We start from the raw sequence: 15,322 nt of genomic DNA on the forward strand, positions 1-15,322 counted from the left end.
GCGGGGTGGTAATCATGCACATTTCTTCATTACACCTTAGGAGTCATCTTGCAGTTAAGAAAACCATGGATGACTTCTGAAGCTTTGCCAAGGCACTTAATGTTTCCTTATTCCATTAAGTACAAAGCAGTGTGATACTTAGAATCTAAATCTTTAAAATGGTTTATATATATATATATTTATTCATCCCAGAAAGATAGGTGGTGGCATTTAACTATTAGCTATGTCTTTTAAATGTGAGAGGAGACTGAAGGCCACACAGAGTTGAATATTAAGGCAAGATCTGAATTTCAAGAGTTCCTAGCACAAACCACACCCCTCTCCTCAACTGATAACATTGGCAATATCATTGTTAGGAGCAACCTTGAAAAACATCTGACTCAGGAGTTGCCTAAATGCTCATGTTCTTATCTCTGGAAAGCTGCTGGTTCAGGGCAGTCATGAAAGATTCAAATTTAAGGCTTTTCATGACTATGAAGACTACCTTGCCTGGTGAATATGCCTGTTAAATATTATGTTCTGTTGGCACAGTAAGCTATAGTTTTACATAAGGAAAATAGGTTAAGGAATTTGCAAGGGATATTGGCTGCAAACCCACCAGTTCTAGCAGAGATTGTTCTTCATCTTATTTGAAATGCAAAACTTAGATTGGGGTTTATAGGGTAAAGCTAGCTGAGTAAAATAAATTTAGAGCATTCAAACCAGTTTGCTCTGCACTTCCTGGAAGATCTTATTACTTAGGTAATTATAACAAACAGAGTTGCGATATCTTTATCTGTGGGTTGGGCTCTAAATTATTATGAGTGTGTGGCTTAGAACAGATGATAATAATTTAGACTTACATCTGCTTAACAGTAAAACTTTCGCTATTAACAATGAATGTTTTTTACTGACTGGGGAAAAGTGTATTCTTCTCTCCTTAGAGTCCTGAGAAGGTGAGTTAATTGGTTCCTGTATTTTTCTGCTATAAATTAATCTAGATACAGTTATGAAAGTTAGAATATTAAATATTAATGCTAATATTAAAGCTTTTACTTTAATATTAGAAATAAAGAAGCTTTTTCAGGTTTGCTAAAGACTAAACAAAAACTGCTTTTCAAAATATATATGTTTTTTCTAGATGCAGATAAGTCATGATGTTTTGCATCTGTTGATGTTACTCAAGAAATAAAAACAAAAAGAATCGCAATTAAAAAGCCAGCAACTATACATATTCTTTTTGTGGCATGCACCATGCTTTGGGATTGATACAGGTGTCTTGTTATTTACAAAAAAAAAAAAAAATCCACAACTGCAGATACCTCTACAGAACTAGATCAAAAATGGTAACTGAAACCTTGCGGGATCTAAGAAGCTATTTTCATATTATTGCTAAGAACAATCAAACTGGAAGAAGGGAGTGTCTGGGAAAATAAGACTTGCCTGAAGCTCATGCAACAGGTCTGTCTAGAAAAAGATGTTAAGCAAGTAGTATTACACTATTACTCTGTAGCAAAGCACTTTTATTAATAAATCATGTATTGTTTGACCAGCCAGTTTTACTTTAGTTTGATTCAGTTAAGCAGCAAATATACTGTGCATGCAGATGAGAAGGCAAGGAGGAGTGTAGAGGTTGAGGGGGTATAGGAGACTTAGATCTGGTGGTATTTTTCAACAAAATAATTTTTCTGTTTCATGTCAAGGTCTTGACTGAAAATTTTGCTGTTACCAAAATGTCAAGTTTGTAATGTAATAATTCAGTATTTCCTGTAGCTTTTCCACTACAGATGATCAAATACTATATTTGAAGTTTAGAAGAATGGCAGTCCTGAATTTCTTTTTAATAATAAATGTGAATTGCTGTAGCTGCTTTAGGCACACAGAGCAAAATTTTACAATGCAAATAAGAGCATGCAGTGCCACCTAGCAATATAAACTCTATGCTATTTCTAATATTTTTCACTTTTTTTCTTCCTTCTACTCTGGAGCTGGTCTACTGTCCTGATTTACCAACACAGAGGGTGGCCATAGGTTTCTGGGGGAGTGGATCTTTTCTGCCACATAAACTAAAGGATCAAGGTAGCCTAGGTGCATCTTTGGCAGCTACTTATCAAAGGTGGATTTCCTTTTGCTGCAGTGATTGCTGCCAGTTACGGTTGCTTTGAACTAGGAGAGATTTTGCTAAGGAGGAGGATCAGGTATCTCTAATGTATTTAGTGAATCTGCTAAGCTACTGGCATGTGAATGTGACAACAGAAGATGGAAACCTACCAAAATCAACAAATTGAATCAACAGAGTTGAAGGGAGTGTCTTGAAAGTATGGATCACATGTGTAAGTGTTCTGAAATTTTAACTTTGTCAGCTGACTTACGACTTTCAAGGTCACTCAATCTGAACATAATTTATGGTACTCTAGTACTGTTAAATAAAACATTTGAGGCAGCTGCTCTAAAGATTAGATGCATTTGGGGGAAATTTAATTACATTTAGCATTGTCTACACTTAAATTACTGTTTTGACAAAAAAGGAGAGACAAAACCAAGCATTCATTTACATTAATCTTTGCCTTGGGTGACACTAAAGACTTTTCTTCCATTTTCTAATATGACATTCTCATGTTGCTCTTCACATCTATTTGATCTGAAGTTAAATAATGGCTTACCCATTATGACAAAGTATAGTTTGTCGTGGCAGAGCTGAAATTAGCAAGTAGTAGTTCCTGACTCTCATTTCTGCATCTGTCGCTCCAGATACTTTTGTTATATGCGTTGACCATAATGGCATAGGACACGTACACTCACTCCACGTAACGTGGAGGTTATTAATGAATGAACTTTCTCTGTATCCTTGTGAATATTTCACCAGCATCATGGAGAAGAGCCTGTGTCTTAGGATTCTTGACTTGTGAAAGAAGCAAATAATTTTGATTTGTTAGTATATAAAAAAAAAAAATCCATTGTATTGGGCTTATTACTGAGTTTCAGCATTTCTCATGGTTTTCCCACAGTGGAGAAGGTTGAAATGAAATCAACTTTCAATTTAGAAAATTCTGCTTAAGAATGAGATGTAGATGAATTCTAGGCTTCCAGTGTGTTTGAGATTGTTTCTGTTTCCATGTGCTGGCTTTAGTAAAATCTCTTTAGTCAAAAAGTCAAAATTAATATTAATTAGGCTGTATTTTTGCTAAGTGGACTTTTGCTTGCATGGCTTAATTTACAGTGTAACAGTGAAACAGATTTTCTATTGAGTCTGATTTTTAGTATGATGCATATGCTTTCATCTGTCTTTTCAGTAGGAAGAGTAAAGGTCTGAACAAATAGATCATGGCCTCCGACGCTAGTCATATGCTTGAAGCAGCTTTGGAGCAGATGGATGACATCATTGCAGGTATAATTATGCTTTATTTTACATCCATCTACTTTGGGATCTAACCATGTTAGTCTTTTGTCCCTCCTACAGTTTTCCTGTTTTGTTTTCTATTGTTTTTCTCAAACTGTCACTTTCTCTACAACAGACAAATTTCTATGGTTTTCACTAAGACTGCAGCATCCCCTTCGCTGGCTAGCATTTATCCAAATTTATACCTATGTATATATGTGTTTGTGTATATATGTACATATGTACACACTCATACACACACGCACACACATACACATATAAATAATTAATAGCTATGCTATTAGTTATCTTCATGTCCTAGTGAGTTAGAATGTATAATTCTCCCTGATGGCATTCTCCTCCAGCAGTGGGACTATGAATTTCTTTCTGCAAAAATGTGTGCTAGAAAGGGATATGGTGCAAGACACAATTTGCTGTCTTTTGATGCTCTCATGATGTGGCAATTAAAAATCCTTCTCTCAATATTCTAGCATCCAAGATGAGGAGTTGATCTCTGTGGTTAGGACTCAGTAGCCTTGGGGTTTGTGCCAACACACCATTTGGTATGAGCTATTCTCCCAAAAGAAGTATCTGGGTAGGGCTGTGATCTCATTTTTACTTGTTTTTAGTTGCAACATAAAGGAAAAGTTCAATTGGGTGGGAAAATTGTTTACTCTGTGTTTTTTCAAGGAATAGCAAAGACATTTTAAGGCAGGATGACTAAGTCGGCTCTGGTCATTCTCTTCTAACTAATGCTTCGTGTTTCCAGAACTCCCTCTTGCCTATTCTGGTATGACTGAGAGATCTGCTGGAGCCTATATTTGGATACTGGTTATTATTCCAATCTGCCTCAAATTGAGGAACAGAGTAATTATCCAAGTTTGATTCACTCTAATTCAGTCCACTAGGCTTCTTGACACAATTTGGGGAAGGACTGGAAAGCAGGAATGTTCTGTTGTCCCATGTGGTGGGAGAAGAAATGAGGTAGGAAACTTGTTCAGAAGGGCTGTCCTGAAATAAACCAGGACTGAAAGTTTACTAACTGCAGATTTATGTATACCACACTGTGCAAATATTGGGGAAAATTATATTTATTCTTCTTAGAGTAGACTGGAAATGGGATAAATCAACTGTTCAGAGCTTGTGCTATTTCAGTTCACTCTATCTAGGTTCCACACATATCTTGATATAGTGCTAAGCCAAAGCTTTGCAGCTGTTGGAAATTTATGTAGCTGATGGAAAACAGGTTTCCTTTTGAACGAGGCCTGAGTGGGCACTAGGAAGAGCTATGCTCTCCTCTTGAACTCAGAAACCTTTGTTCTAGGACGTAAAATGAGCATTAATCTAATCACTACTATGGAGAACTGAAGTGTCCAGAGGTATATAACGTCTGCATTGGTCAGTTGTTGAAATTTGTATGTGTATATATACACAAGCAAAAGCAACCTCTGTTAAAGGGCTGGATTTCTCTCTCTTCAATGAGAAAACAATCATAGCTTCTCATATTAGCTGTAGTATTATTAAAATATTAGATTGGGGCCTCATGCTTGTTTGCTTTAAGGTAAGAACTAGGCAAGAAAATACATATTACAAATATTTACGGATTTACAGTCCTAATTTTAGCCTTCTCATTTTAAGTCTTGTCCCTGGCTCCAAATTTTAACAGAGCTAATGCATGTTTCTGGTTAGTCCAAATAAAAAATCTCTCTGTAGACTGTGCATCTCAGTGCAATACAAAATGTATTAGTGTTTAGAGTGCATGAGGGTAGGATTGTCAAGAAAGATTAAGAAATTGAATTTCATTGGACTTGATCAAATTTGACAGCTAGGTCAGTGTTCCCAAGTCTTTTATGCTTCGGTACATCTGTACCGATAACCCACCCTCATAGCTTTATAAATTAGGCATGCTGAATGATTAGCCTTATTTGGATAAAATTGCAAAAAAGCCTAATGTGATTGTCAATGAACATGACTTATCCATTAGCCAGCATGACTTGCACTCTAAACAGAGCTTTTCTCTAAAGAAAGCTCCCATACGTCAGATCTGTCTACACTTTTTTTACTTGATGTGCATAACTTCAACATTTCCTCCTTCTGTGGTTTGACCAAGTCATTACATTCTGCTTTCTTCAGCTTCTACGCCTTTGTTAAAATGTGTGCTTTTATAGGACTATAGGTTTTGAGTAATTCTTCTTTTTAATAAATCCTAATGAATTAATTTTTTTTTACTTTTTGTTTATAGCAAACTGTTTCTCTCTGACAGCAGTCTGAAAATCCATTATTTCCTTTTGTGAATAATTACAATAAATGTAAGATCTAAAAACTCCTATCACATTATTATAGTCTGCTACAGCTCCAGAGTCTCTAACTTCAGCAGATGATCAGTGGAATTACTGAGTTTCTTTTTAACCAAAGTTCCTGCAATTATTACTTACTGGGTGTTGTTATTACTTATTGGGCCCATATGGGTGTGTACTGACATTTCAGTATTAGTACTGAAAGATTCAAAAGTTATTATAAAGCTTGTCAAAAAGTTATCCAAGAAGTATGCTTGTTTAAATTCTTTCTCTTGAGAGGCCGAATATTCACACTCAGTTCATTGCCTTAGCTGTGTACCACAAATGCAACTGCTCCCCACACCTCTGCCAAGAAAACAAAAGGTCTTTAGAGGAAATTATCCTTAAGACACCCCCAGATTTTATTCAAGTTTAATATATTTTCCTCAGAGGATCTATTTGCCGGTATATATGGGAGGACCTGATTTCTTCTTCTGTTGCTCTTCTGCTCCATTGTGATCTAATAGAGTTGAGGGTCTAGATCTATCCCATGTTACTGTGTATGTTAGATTACTAAACCATCTCTAGTTCTGTGATTAGACTTTGGGTTAAAAATTCAGGAGTGGTTAAAAAAAAATTAATACCCTTATTTGAGCCCCTATTGATTTTATTTTTTGTGGAAAAAGGTTTTCACTGAATTCCTGTATAAATAATATGAAATCAAAAGATTTCATACTGACCTCATGCTTTACCCTTGAGCAATCATACACATCATTGCGGAATTTTTTCAGGACATAAGGGCTAGTTTTACAGCTTTTTTAAGTAAAGAAAATAGATTTTTCTGTTCTGCTTCATAAGAGATTGAAATTGTCCAGACCAGACAGATAGCACTTAATGCCATCTTTGTGGGGTGTGTGTGTGTGTGTGCGTGCATGTGTGGGAGTCTTATTTAAAATAAACACTGGGTGCCATGCAGCTGATGGGCAGTACAAGCGTCTTGTGATTGTGTAGAATGAATAGAAAATGGTCCTTACTTTTTCTTTTCAATCTGTGTGTTTAGATGGTTTTATATTTTTATCACTTATGTCCTATTAGGGTTCATAGTATTTTCAAATTCAAAATTTATTTTATATGGTAAATATGTATAATTTTTTATAACTTGTAATACAGGTTTTTTTATAGAATTTTGTTTCAAGCACTGAATTGGCAAAGACTACAGTTGAAATAATGATGACAGAAATGGAATAATTGAAATAATGAGCAATTTGTTTCCATATAGATCAGAGTAATTGAACACCAACAGCTGCAGTGGCTCAGTGATAAATTTTGTAGTTTGTATTATCGTTGTATCTTCTAAATAAATTGTAATTGTGTTAATAGACTGTGATTCAATTTATGATTAGTGTATTTCCTTTTTCTATTCACAGCCTATAAATAATTTAGGGTTTTTTTCCTGAACAAAGCAGATAATATATCTATAGTACTTGTTGATTATCTTACTACTGCTAGGCTTTATTTAAAGGTGAGCATTTGTGAAATTGTACTGTGAGATATAGTAGTGGCTTTTTGAAGCCATTAGCTAGAGCATATTTATGTAACAACAGAGGTACGAAAAAGGAAATGAAAAAATAAATTACTTGAAATCAGATGTTTGATGGAAAAATATATAACTTCCTGTCAAAACTACCAGAAAAATATGTATCAAGATCTTGTGAGAAAATAAGACAAAAAGGTTGACCTTGAACCAGTAAGTATGAAGTAAAGAATAAAGAGAAAAAGAAGTAAAGAGAAAAAATGTAAAAAGTTAGTCATAATATTCATTGACTATAATTTGTGGTTAAAAATTTATCTTCATTTTATAACATTTCTTATAACTTGTTATGTGCTGATATCCATCTTGAAGTTACTCAGCTTTGTTAAATAGCTAATTAGTTAATTCCTTAACTATTGTCAGCAATAACAGTTTTAGAACATTTTAACATCTTTAAAAAGATGCAGCAGTTCACTCTTTCCTCTTATTCACACCATAAGCTATCATATCAGCTATCTGCAGTCTTCATTTGTTTTTCTTACAAACATTCAAGTCCTGGCTGGTGTTAAACTGCATGTAGACATGAATAACCATTACATCCATTTGATACTGCATTTTGCAGGGGATTTACACGTGCTGTAGCCTTAAAGTTAATACCTTGCGTAGCTGCTCAGATGAAGTTTTGCTTTTTATTTTAAAAGGATATCAAGATCATGGCAACGTACATGATGATTGCACAGATGCAGCATTGTCTACTCATTTCTTATTCAGGGTTGCCAAAGCAACCTGATTTTGGAATTTCCTCAATTTTGAGTGCTTAACCTTGCAAAAGGTCATTATAGTTATTTGGGCTACTGTCCCAAAAACATGCTTCCCATACTCTCGCTATCCTAAGTATATTTTCTCACAAATAGTGTGGTCTGATCACAGGAGAGGGAACCAAGGACTCCTGAATCCTGTTTGTAGTACTGATGGATTACCTCTCTAAACAGGGCAATGCTGCAAAATCTTACTGGGCTGACAAGCACTGATAAATTGTTTCCTATAAACACTTCATAATCTTTTACAAAAGTAGATGTTTAAAATTTTTGTGTAAGACCATACTGTCATTTGAAGGGCAAACAGTGAATTACTGATCAAGTTGATCTTTGACTTCCCTTGCATGTATTACTGCCTTTCCAGTAAAACAAGAAATTAGATGTTTGCTTGAAAATAAGAGTTAAGACTAATTCAAAATGGAAAAATCTCTGCAAGCAAAATATGCCATTTTAAATTCTTTATCTCTGACTGGAGATAACACAAGCCTGTCCATATAAAACAACAAAAATATAGACATGAACTAGATGCTTAAGTTAACCTACCAAAAATACAGTACTGTTTGTTGTTTATCCAAAACAAAATCCCTACATCATAGGTATTTGTATTAACTTTGGCATAACTGAACCTGAGGCAGAAACAGCATGTCCTGAGAATGTGAGAAGTCATCTGCTTTACAGCTGTATCTACTGTTTCTCCACATTTTATTGCAACTCTGTAGTCGAAGTATGACATTCAGTACTACTGCTTAAAATTACATTTATGGAGGAGTAGTCTCTGTGCAATTAAATTCCTGTTAGCATAATGCATCTAAAAGTATTGCTCTTCAAGCATACTTTCTTAGGAGGGATGTTAGAATAACTGTGCCATTGCTGGAGTGACAGAAATTGCCTACAAATATTTTATTATTTGTCTCTGATATTAAACCTGCTTTCTAATTACTATTCAAACTGGTAAAGATCATGTCTTGCAACTTGCCATACAGTTATAGAAAGTTTGGCTTATGTAAGAGGCTGAATATGAGAGACTGAAATCTGGCTTCAGAGTAAGATAATTTCAAATTTCATTGGCACTGCAGTGGCAAAGAATGGAAAAGAAATAGAAATGCGAATAGCTGTAGATACAATATAGAGCAAAGAGAGGCATTTAAACTGTGATGGCTGTAATCCCATAGAATCAAGAATCTGAGACACACAGATTCTTTTGTGGTCTATATGGTGTGATCTGTTCTCCAGTACATGGGTCACTCAGTTGTTTATTAAGCTAGTAAACAGATTTCTAAGATTTAGATTAAAGCAAGTTTTATCAGACACAGAATTTCTATAAATTAAATTCAAAATCATACCTTCTCTACTTTCTTCATTTTGTAAAGCAATGAAATTTAGGATTAGAAAAAAAACTTTTTAAAAATAAGACTAGCATAATTGTTATGAAACAATTTCTTTCCTCAGAAACTGAATGCTCTTGTTCTTTTTGTGCTTCCAGAGATTTATATTTTCATGAAACAGCATTCATGCTACCAGTAGTTTACTACTGGTTACTACAAACCATTCTGGGCTTTATACTGAAAGGATGTATTTGTTAGCTCACAACATTGTTTTAATTATATTACTAGTTTCACAGGTGGAAATACCTATGGAAAAATGGTCTAGCAGAGAGAAAATTGGTGCAAGTTGTTGTCTTTAATAAAATGTGTTGATTTTGTTCTTCCTGTATGACAGAGGTTCTCCCTCAAATATGGTACTGAGATCTGTGTTGTTCTACCCTTGGCAAATCTCAACCATATCTGCATAATCTATTCTCCTTTTTCCACCAGCTGTAAGACTGCTTAACTTGCAAGTGCATCTGGATGAGAGAGAGCTTTTTGTTGCACATGTGTGTATATAGTACTTAATGTGCTGTAGATCCCTGCTTAGGGCTTATGAGCCTGTAAAAGGGAAAAGGTTGCGTAATTACATATATAATTTGCATATGAAATTATAGACAGTCCTGAAATTGTCTCAAGGAGTCCATGTGTGGCTATAAATAAAGCATTTTGAAAATCTTCTGAGCTACTTGAAACTTAAAGCTGTGTGTAATGCATCTAAATGTCATCATTAACATTTCTAGGCTTGTAAACTTTTCTAGGGCTTCCTGCTACTCCAGCTTAAGTTTCTGTTCCCTGTAGTTAATCTAAACACAGAGATTTGAGGAGAAGCTAATATGAGCTATGATTCAAAATACAATATTTGTGATGTATTTTGCATTGTGGGCTTAGAAGAAAGGGTCATGTGAGCTACCTCTTCATTCCTTTGACAGAAGGCTTGGGAAGGAGGAGGCTGAATTATGTCCCATTCAGGCCTTACTATTACTTCACATGAATTCAAGTTTTTAAAGCTATCTTCATGAGGAAAAGGGACTTGTGCTTCAAAAGAAAATTATCTTTTGTAATCTCAGAGGAGAGAGGAAGAACTTGGACAACATATATGCTCACTGACTAGAAAACTGAGGTAAATAAATGAGATGTTCTGTAGAAATGTGGTGACTGACTGAAATGCTAGAGAAAATGTATGATTATAACTTTATTCTAACAGTGTTGGTGAGATATCAAAACTGTTCTCTTTGAATATTTCAGCTTTATAGAAAGCCATCCTTACACCAGGGTAGGATTAGGGTGCTTTTTCCTTTTTTCTTTTTTTTCCCCTGCTTTCTGGAATAGAAGATTCAGCTATGTTAGGAATATCTCTTTGTAAACACTGAGGGTTGAGTTGTCTGTTACCAGAAATCATATTCTTATATCTCAGCCAATTTTAGAGGGAAAAGACTGAGATAATAAAGATGAATGCAGTGCAGCAGAAATTTAGTGGCAAGGAAAAGTGTGAAATCAGAAACAGTATCTATTGCTAAAAGTGGTGAAAGATGTGTGAAAGATGAATGTATATAATAGAAGCTGAGGAGAGTGAATTTTCAAAGTGGTCAGACTCATTAAATCTTTCTTTAGTGCTGTTTGGTAACTTACTTTGACAAGTTACAAATAATGCTCTTCTCTGAATAGGTTATGTATTTGCCCAAAAGGAATGTTTCTTTGAAGACATTCAGCTAATTGCAAGGAACTTTGAACTCAGAATGTGCTTGCATGGTCAGGGTGTAGGAAATATGTAACTTAAAGTTGTTTTCCTCTTTTTATTGTTTTGTTATTTTTTCTAACATACATATACTATGCAGCAACTTTTAACCTCCTTCATCCACTTTCTGGATGTGGAAGCCAAAACTGAGTTGCTTGAATTTTCTTTGTCCAATACTTTTTTTTTTTTTTTCATTCCAAGGTAGACATTTATGATGATTACTATTCCAGTAGAACAGTAGGACAGTAGGAAACCATGGTATTATTACATAAATATAGTAACAAAAGATTCCCCAGTGTCCTTTTTACCCCTGGAAAAATGAGGCACAGGAAGACTGTGTTGCTCAAGGTCATACACTGAGTCTTTTTACCACAGTTCAAAACTGCACTCATTTCTCCTGAGTATTTATAAAACTGGCACTGATTCTTCTCCAGTTCAGCTGTTCATAATAAGGAAGACATAAACTAACTGCTGTTAAGAGTGCAATATAATGGTAACATGTGGCCACCATTTGCACTGTGGCTTCTCTTTACATTTCATTTTGGAAGGATATGCGGATTCTTACTGTCTGGTGCTAAAACTTAATGTGCTTCGCACAATGATCATCCAAAGACACAAAGCATTTGACATAAAGAATATTTACCTAAATATTTACTTCCGTGTGCTTTTAGTTCTGTTTTTCAGGGTGTGGTGTTCTTGTCCTTGTGGCGAACAATGTATGTCCTATTTAATATGAAATTACATGGAAAGCAAATAAGAGAAGAAAGCCAATGAGTCATTTGAATTTAAGTAGTGAAATAGGAAGTTCTCTGAACTAAAATGCTGAATCTAATTCTGCATTTCTAGATCACTTCCTTCCCTAATGCAAAGTGCCTTGGTTTTGCCTTCATTTTCCCTTTCAGCTAGGAGAATGAAAGGGGCTACAGTAGCAACCCACAGCAAACCAAGTTAAAAATAACTTCACAAGGAAGGACAGTGTGTGCATGTATTTGATGGGGAAATGGGAAGGGTCACATTCACTTTAATGATACATTGAGATCTGTGGTTAGCTCCCGTTCCAGGCAGGGAGAGTTACTCATGCAAAGGCTTTGTTGCTTTTGCTGTGTACTGTGGCCCCAGTCCAGTAAAGCTCTTTAAGCCCTTGCTTGAGTTTAAGCACGTGTACAGTCCCACTGACTTGAAGTTGGTGAAGTTTTGCTCTGAGAGCTAGAATCTTTCATGCATTTCAGAATTATGCCCTGTATTCTCCACGTCATGATCAAAAGAGGGTATAAATATGGTTTGATTTTTCTAATGGTATCAGACACAGGTCATTCTGGTCCCATCACTGCCTGTTTTTAAAGTCTAAATACAAATCTTGTGAAGTATAGATTTTTTTTTTAATTGTTTCTTTCATGGATAGTAGTCTCGGTTGAAAGAATTTAAATTATGAATGAAATCAAACCTTTCAATATCTACTTCCTTCATTTAATTTTAATTGGTATTAATCAAAGAGATGTTTTTCCTTTCAAGTTTTAATGGAACTAGTGCATATAAGAATGAATTTCAGGCAGTTCACTTGTAAGATCATTACACCAATATACATGTAAGCAAACGAGATAAACTGCTCTCTGTCACTTTAGTATTATTCACTAAAGAAAATACTTTGAAATATCTTTATTGTCTCCTGTAGGAGTTCATAAAATCCCATACTATTTAGGCTCAAAATGAATTCCCTGTCGTAAGTGTGGGATAAGTCATAAGAGATACCAGCTTTTGTGTGTTGTTAGGTGGTTCTCCAAAGCACATGAGCTTGGCAGAAGGATGTCTTTGAAGAGTTTCATTTGTTGCATCTCTTGAAGTTAATAAAGAGCAGAAAAAGTTTCTGCTTCTGGTTTCTTTCTGCTCCTTATTTAATGCAAACTTACATGAAAGAAAAGTCAAGGCAGGGAAAGGGAACAGCAAGAAAAAAAGCTGAAAATTCTTAATTTGACTTTGTCTTAATCACTAAATGTCAAGCTGATGTTCTTTCCCAGTAAAAAAAAATACATTACTGTCTTCCAAATGTCCCTAATAAGGACAGGGTTATCCTCCAAGGCCCACCTTAGATTGCAGCTATGAAGACTCAACATGTGTGCCTTATGCCAAGGACCCGGTCCTTGCGGGTTCTGTGAGATGGCGACCTTCCACCACTGTGTAAAGCAGTGGGACTTTGAGAACGCTTAGAGTTCTGCCGGTCTGAACAGTCAGCTGAAATGTTTGGAATAGCTGAAGCATGCATACGGAGTATGTCCAGCCTCAGGAAATTGGATAATGTAGAATTTCTGGCTGACTCTGTTCTTCAACACTTGAGAATTTTTAAATTTATGGAACTGAGTTTCTTAAGGTGACAATTTACTGAGATTAAAGCGTGTCTATGTACATATACATGTGTGTGCATATGTATATATGTTTGTTTGTTTTCAAGTGTTTCTATAGAGACAAGTCAGATCTAGGCCTGCCAAAATGTGCAACTTGCACTGTCGCTGAATTTCCCTAGAGAATTATTTTCTATAGAAGGTGGATATTAGCTGTAATGCTGTAGTCATGATAGTTTAAGGATAGAAACAAGATGTGATATGTAGCGAGAAGTTTAGACTGATGAAGGAAGATGTCACCAGTACTGTGAGAACAGAAAGAATAGTTGCAATAGTATGTGCAATCTGACTGTATGTCTGGCTGTGTAAACTAATTAATAAAAATAATTTAAACCCAGAGCAATTTGTTTAAACCTGTACCTTGAAGATTGTCATTTCTATTTTGGACCTGAAGTAGTGGTGGTGGGCCTGAAAGCTTGTGTAGTGGGTTTCTTTGTTTATTTGTTTCTCCCTTGTCTGTATCTGTTGGCTGAACAAAAAGTATTCTCTGTTCCTGAAAACAGTGTTTCACCTAAGTCACATGAAGAATTCAATAGCAGAATGCTCTACATTTAATTCTATAAATGTGTATGAATTCTATATTTAGTTCTTGATGTATCAGTAGAACCCAATTTGCCTCTTGCCTGTTAAGTTTTACACATTATAACTATTTTAGATTCAGTTCTTTGAAGGGGTAACTACCAAAGCTGATGATAAAATAACTTCAGATCCTGCTTGTCTTTCTGGTGTGAAAAGTACTTGGGGGGGGGGGGGGATGAGAAGTGGGAGGACAGAAAAATTTAGCATGAAGTTTTGGAAAAGGAAGGAGTGAGGAAACTAGTCCAAAAGTCCTAATGTCAACAGTGAAAGAAGCAGCATCCCTAAAAGTCGCGTCAGTGCTACTTAAGGAGACAATTCTAGATTTCAGTTTGCATGCATATCTCTTAAAGAAGCAGGGGTGAGCCACTCTGCCCAAATGAGAAGATTTAAGAGGTTATGTGATCCAAGCGGCTCTTGCATAATTTGGAATTCTGCTATTTTTAGTTGCTAGAGTTTAATATTACAGTTAAACTGCGTTAGAAAGAACACAAACAGGAAAGACTAAGCTGGCATAAGTAGCTGAGGTTGTAGAAATACACAAGAAAAAAAAAACCTCTTGTGGTTAGGATACTCAACTTTGACAAAGCAGTTGATTGATTCTCTTCTTAAAAAGAAAATATTCAGGATGACAGGATTGTTTTAGGAGGTGAAACTGTTCAGTGGAGCAGTGTTCGTAGAACTGAATATTGAAGAAGCATTATCTAAGACCTGTTCTTAGCCAGAAATCAAGATAAGATCTCATCTCACGTATTCATGACCAGCAGAAATCAGTAGACAGACTGAAATGGGGTTATCCCAAGTCTGAGAAGATCTTAAGAGTATATGAAACAGTCTGGTAGTGAAAATAAATACATTGTTTCTTTAAAAATAAATAAATAAACAACTACTGAGCCTTGCAAAATTTCTAGGGATGATTTTGTACAAAATCTTTTGCAGAGGTAATTAGTCTGTTAGAATTGTGCCATTAAAACAGTGTCTGGAGAAGACCTGATTAATATTGCTTAGAATTTTCCCAAAAGCTTCATAGAAAGTTAAGCATTGACAAAATAAGAGACAAAATGTTGTCTTGGATTAAAGTCTGATTGAGAGGGGAAACAGTATTAGGAATAAATGATCTGTTTTCATTTTGACTAAAAGCTAATCTAGGTGCAGAAGGTGTTCCAGTGTACTAACACCTGCAGTGTTAATGTTTTCATGAGTTGTGTTTAGTAAGTAAGATATCAGGCTATATGTAAAATACAGTTAAGTTGGTTGGGTTCAAA

General features: G+C 35.3%; 1 protein-coding gene across 1 annotated transcript in view; it reads left to right on the forward strand.

Moving 5' to 3' along the window:
• The first annotated feature begins 3,303 nt into the window (after positions 1-3,303).
• Positions 3,304-15,322, forward strand: part of PPFIBP2 (PPFIA binding protein 2) — an 84,319-nt gene continuing 72,300 nt past the window's right edge. The window contains exon 1 of the mRNA XM_026087755.1: positions 3,304-3,367. Coding sequence (XP_025943540.1) covers positions 3,304-3,367 — 64 coding nt within the window. The remainder of the gene's footprint in view (positions 3,368-15,322) is intronic.

This window comes from Apteryx rowi, unplaced genomic scaffold, assembly GCF_003343035.1.
Source record: "Apteryx rowi isolate R43461 unplaced genomic scaffold, aptRow1 scaffold_73, whole genome shotgun sequence".
NCBI classification, from domain to species: Eukaryota; Metazoa; Chordata; class Aves; order Apterygiformes; family Apterygidae; genus Apteryx; species Apteryx rowi.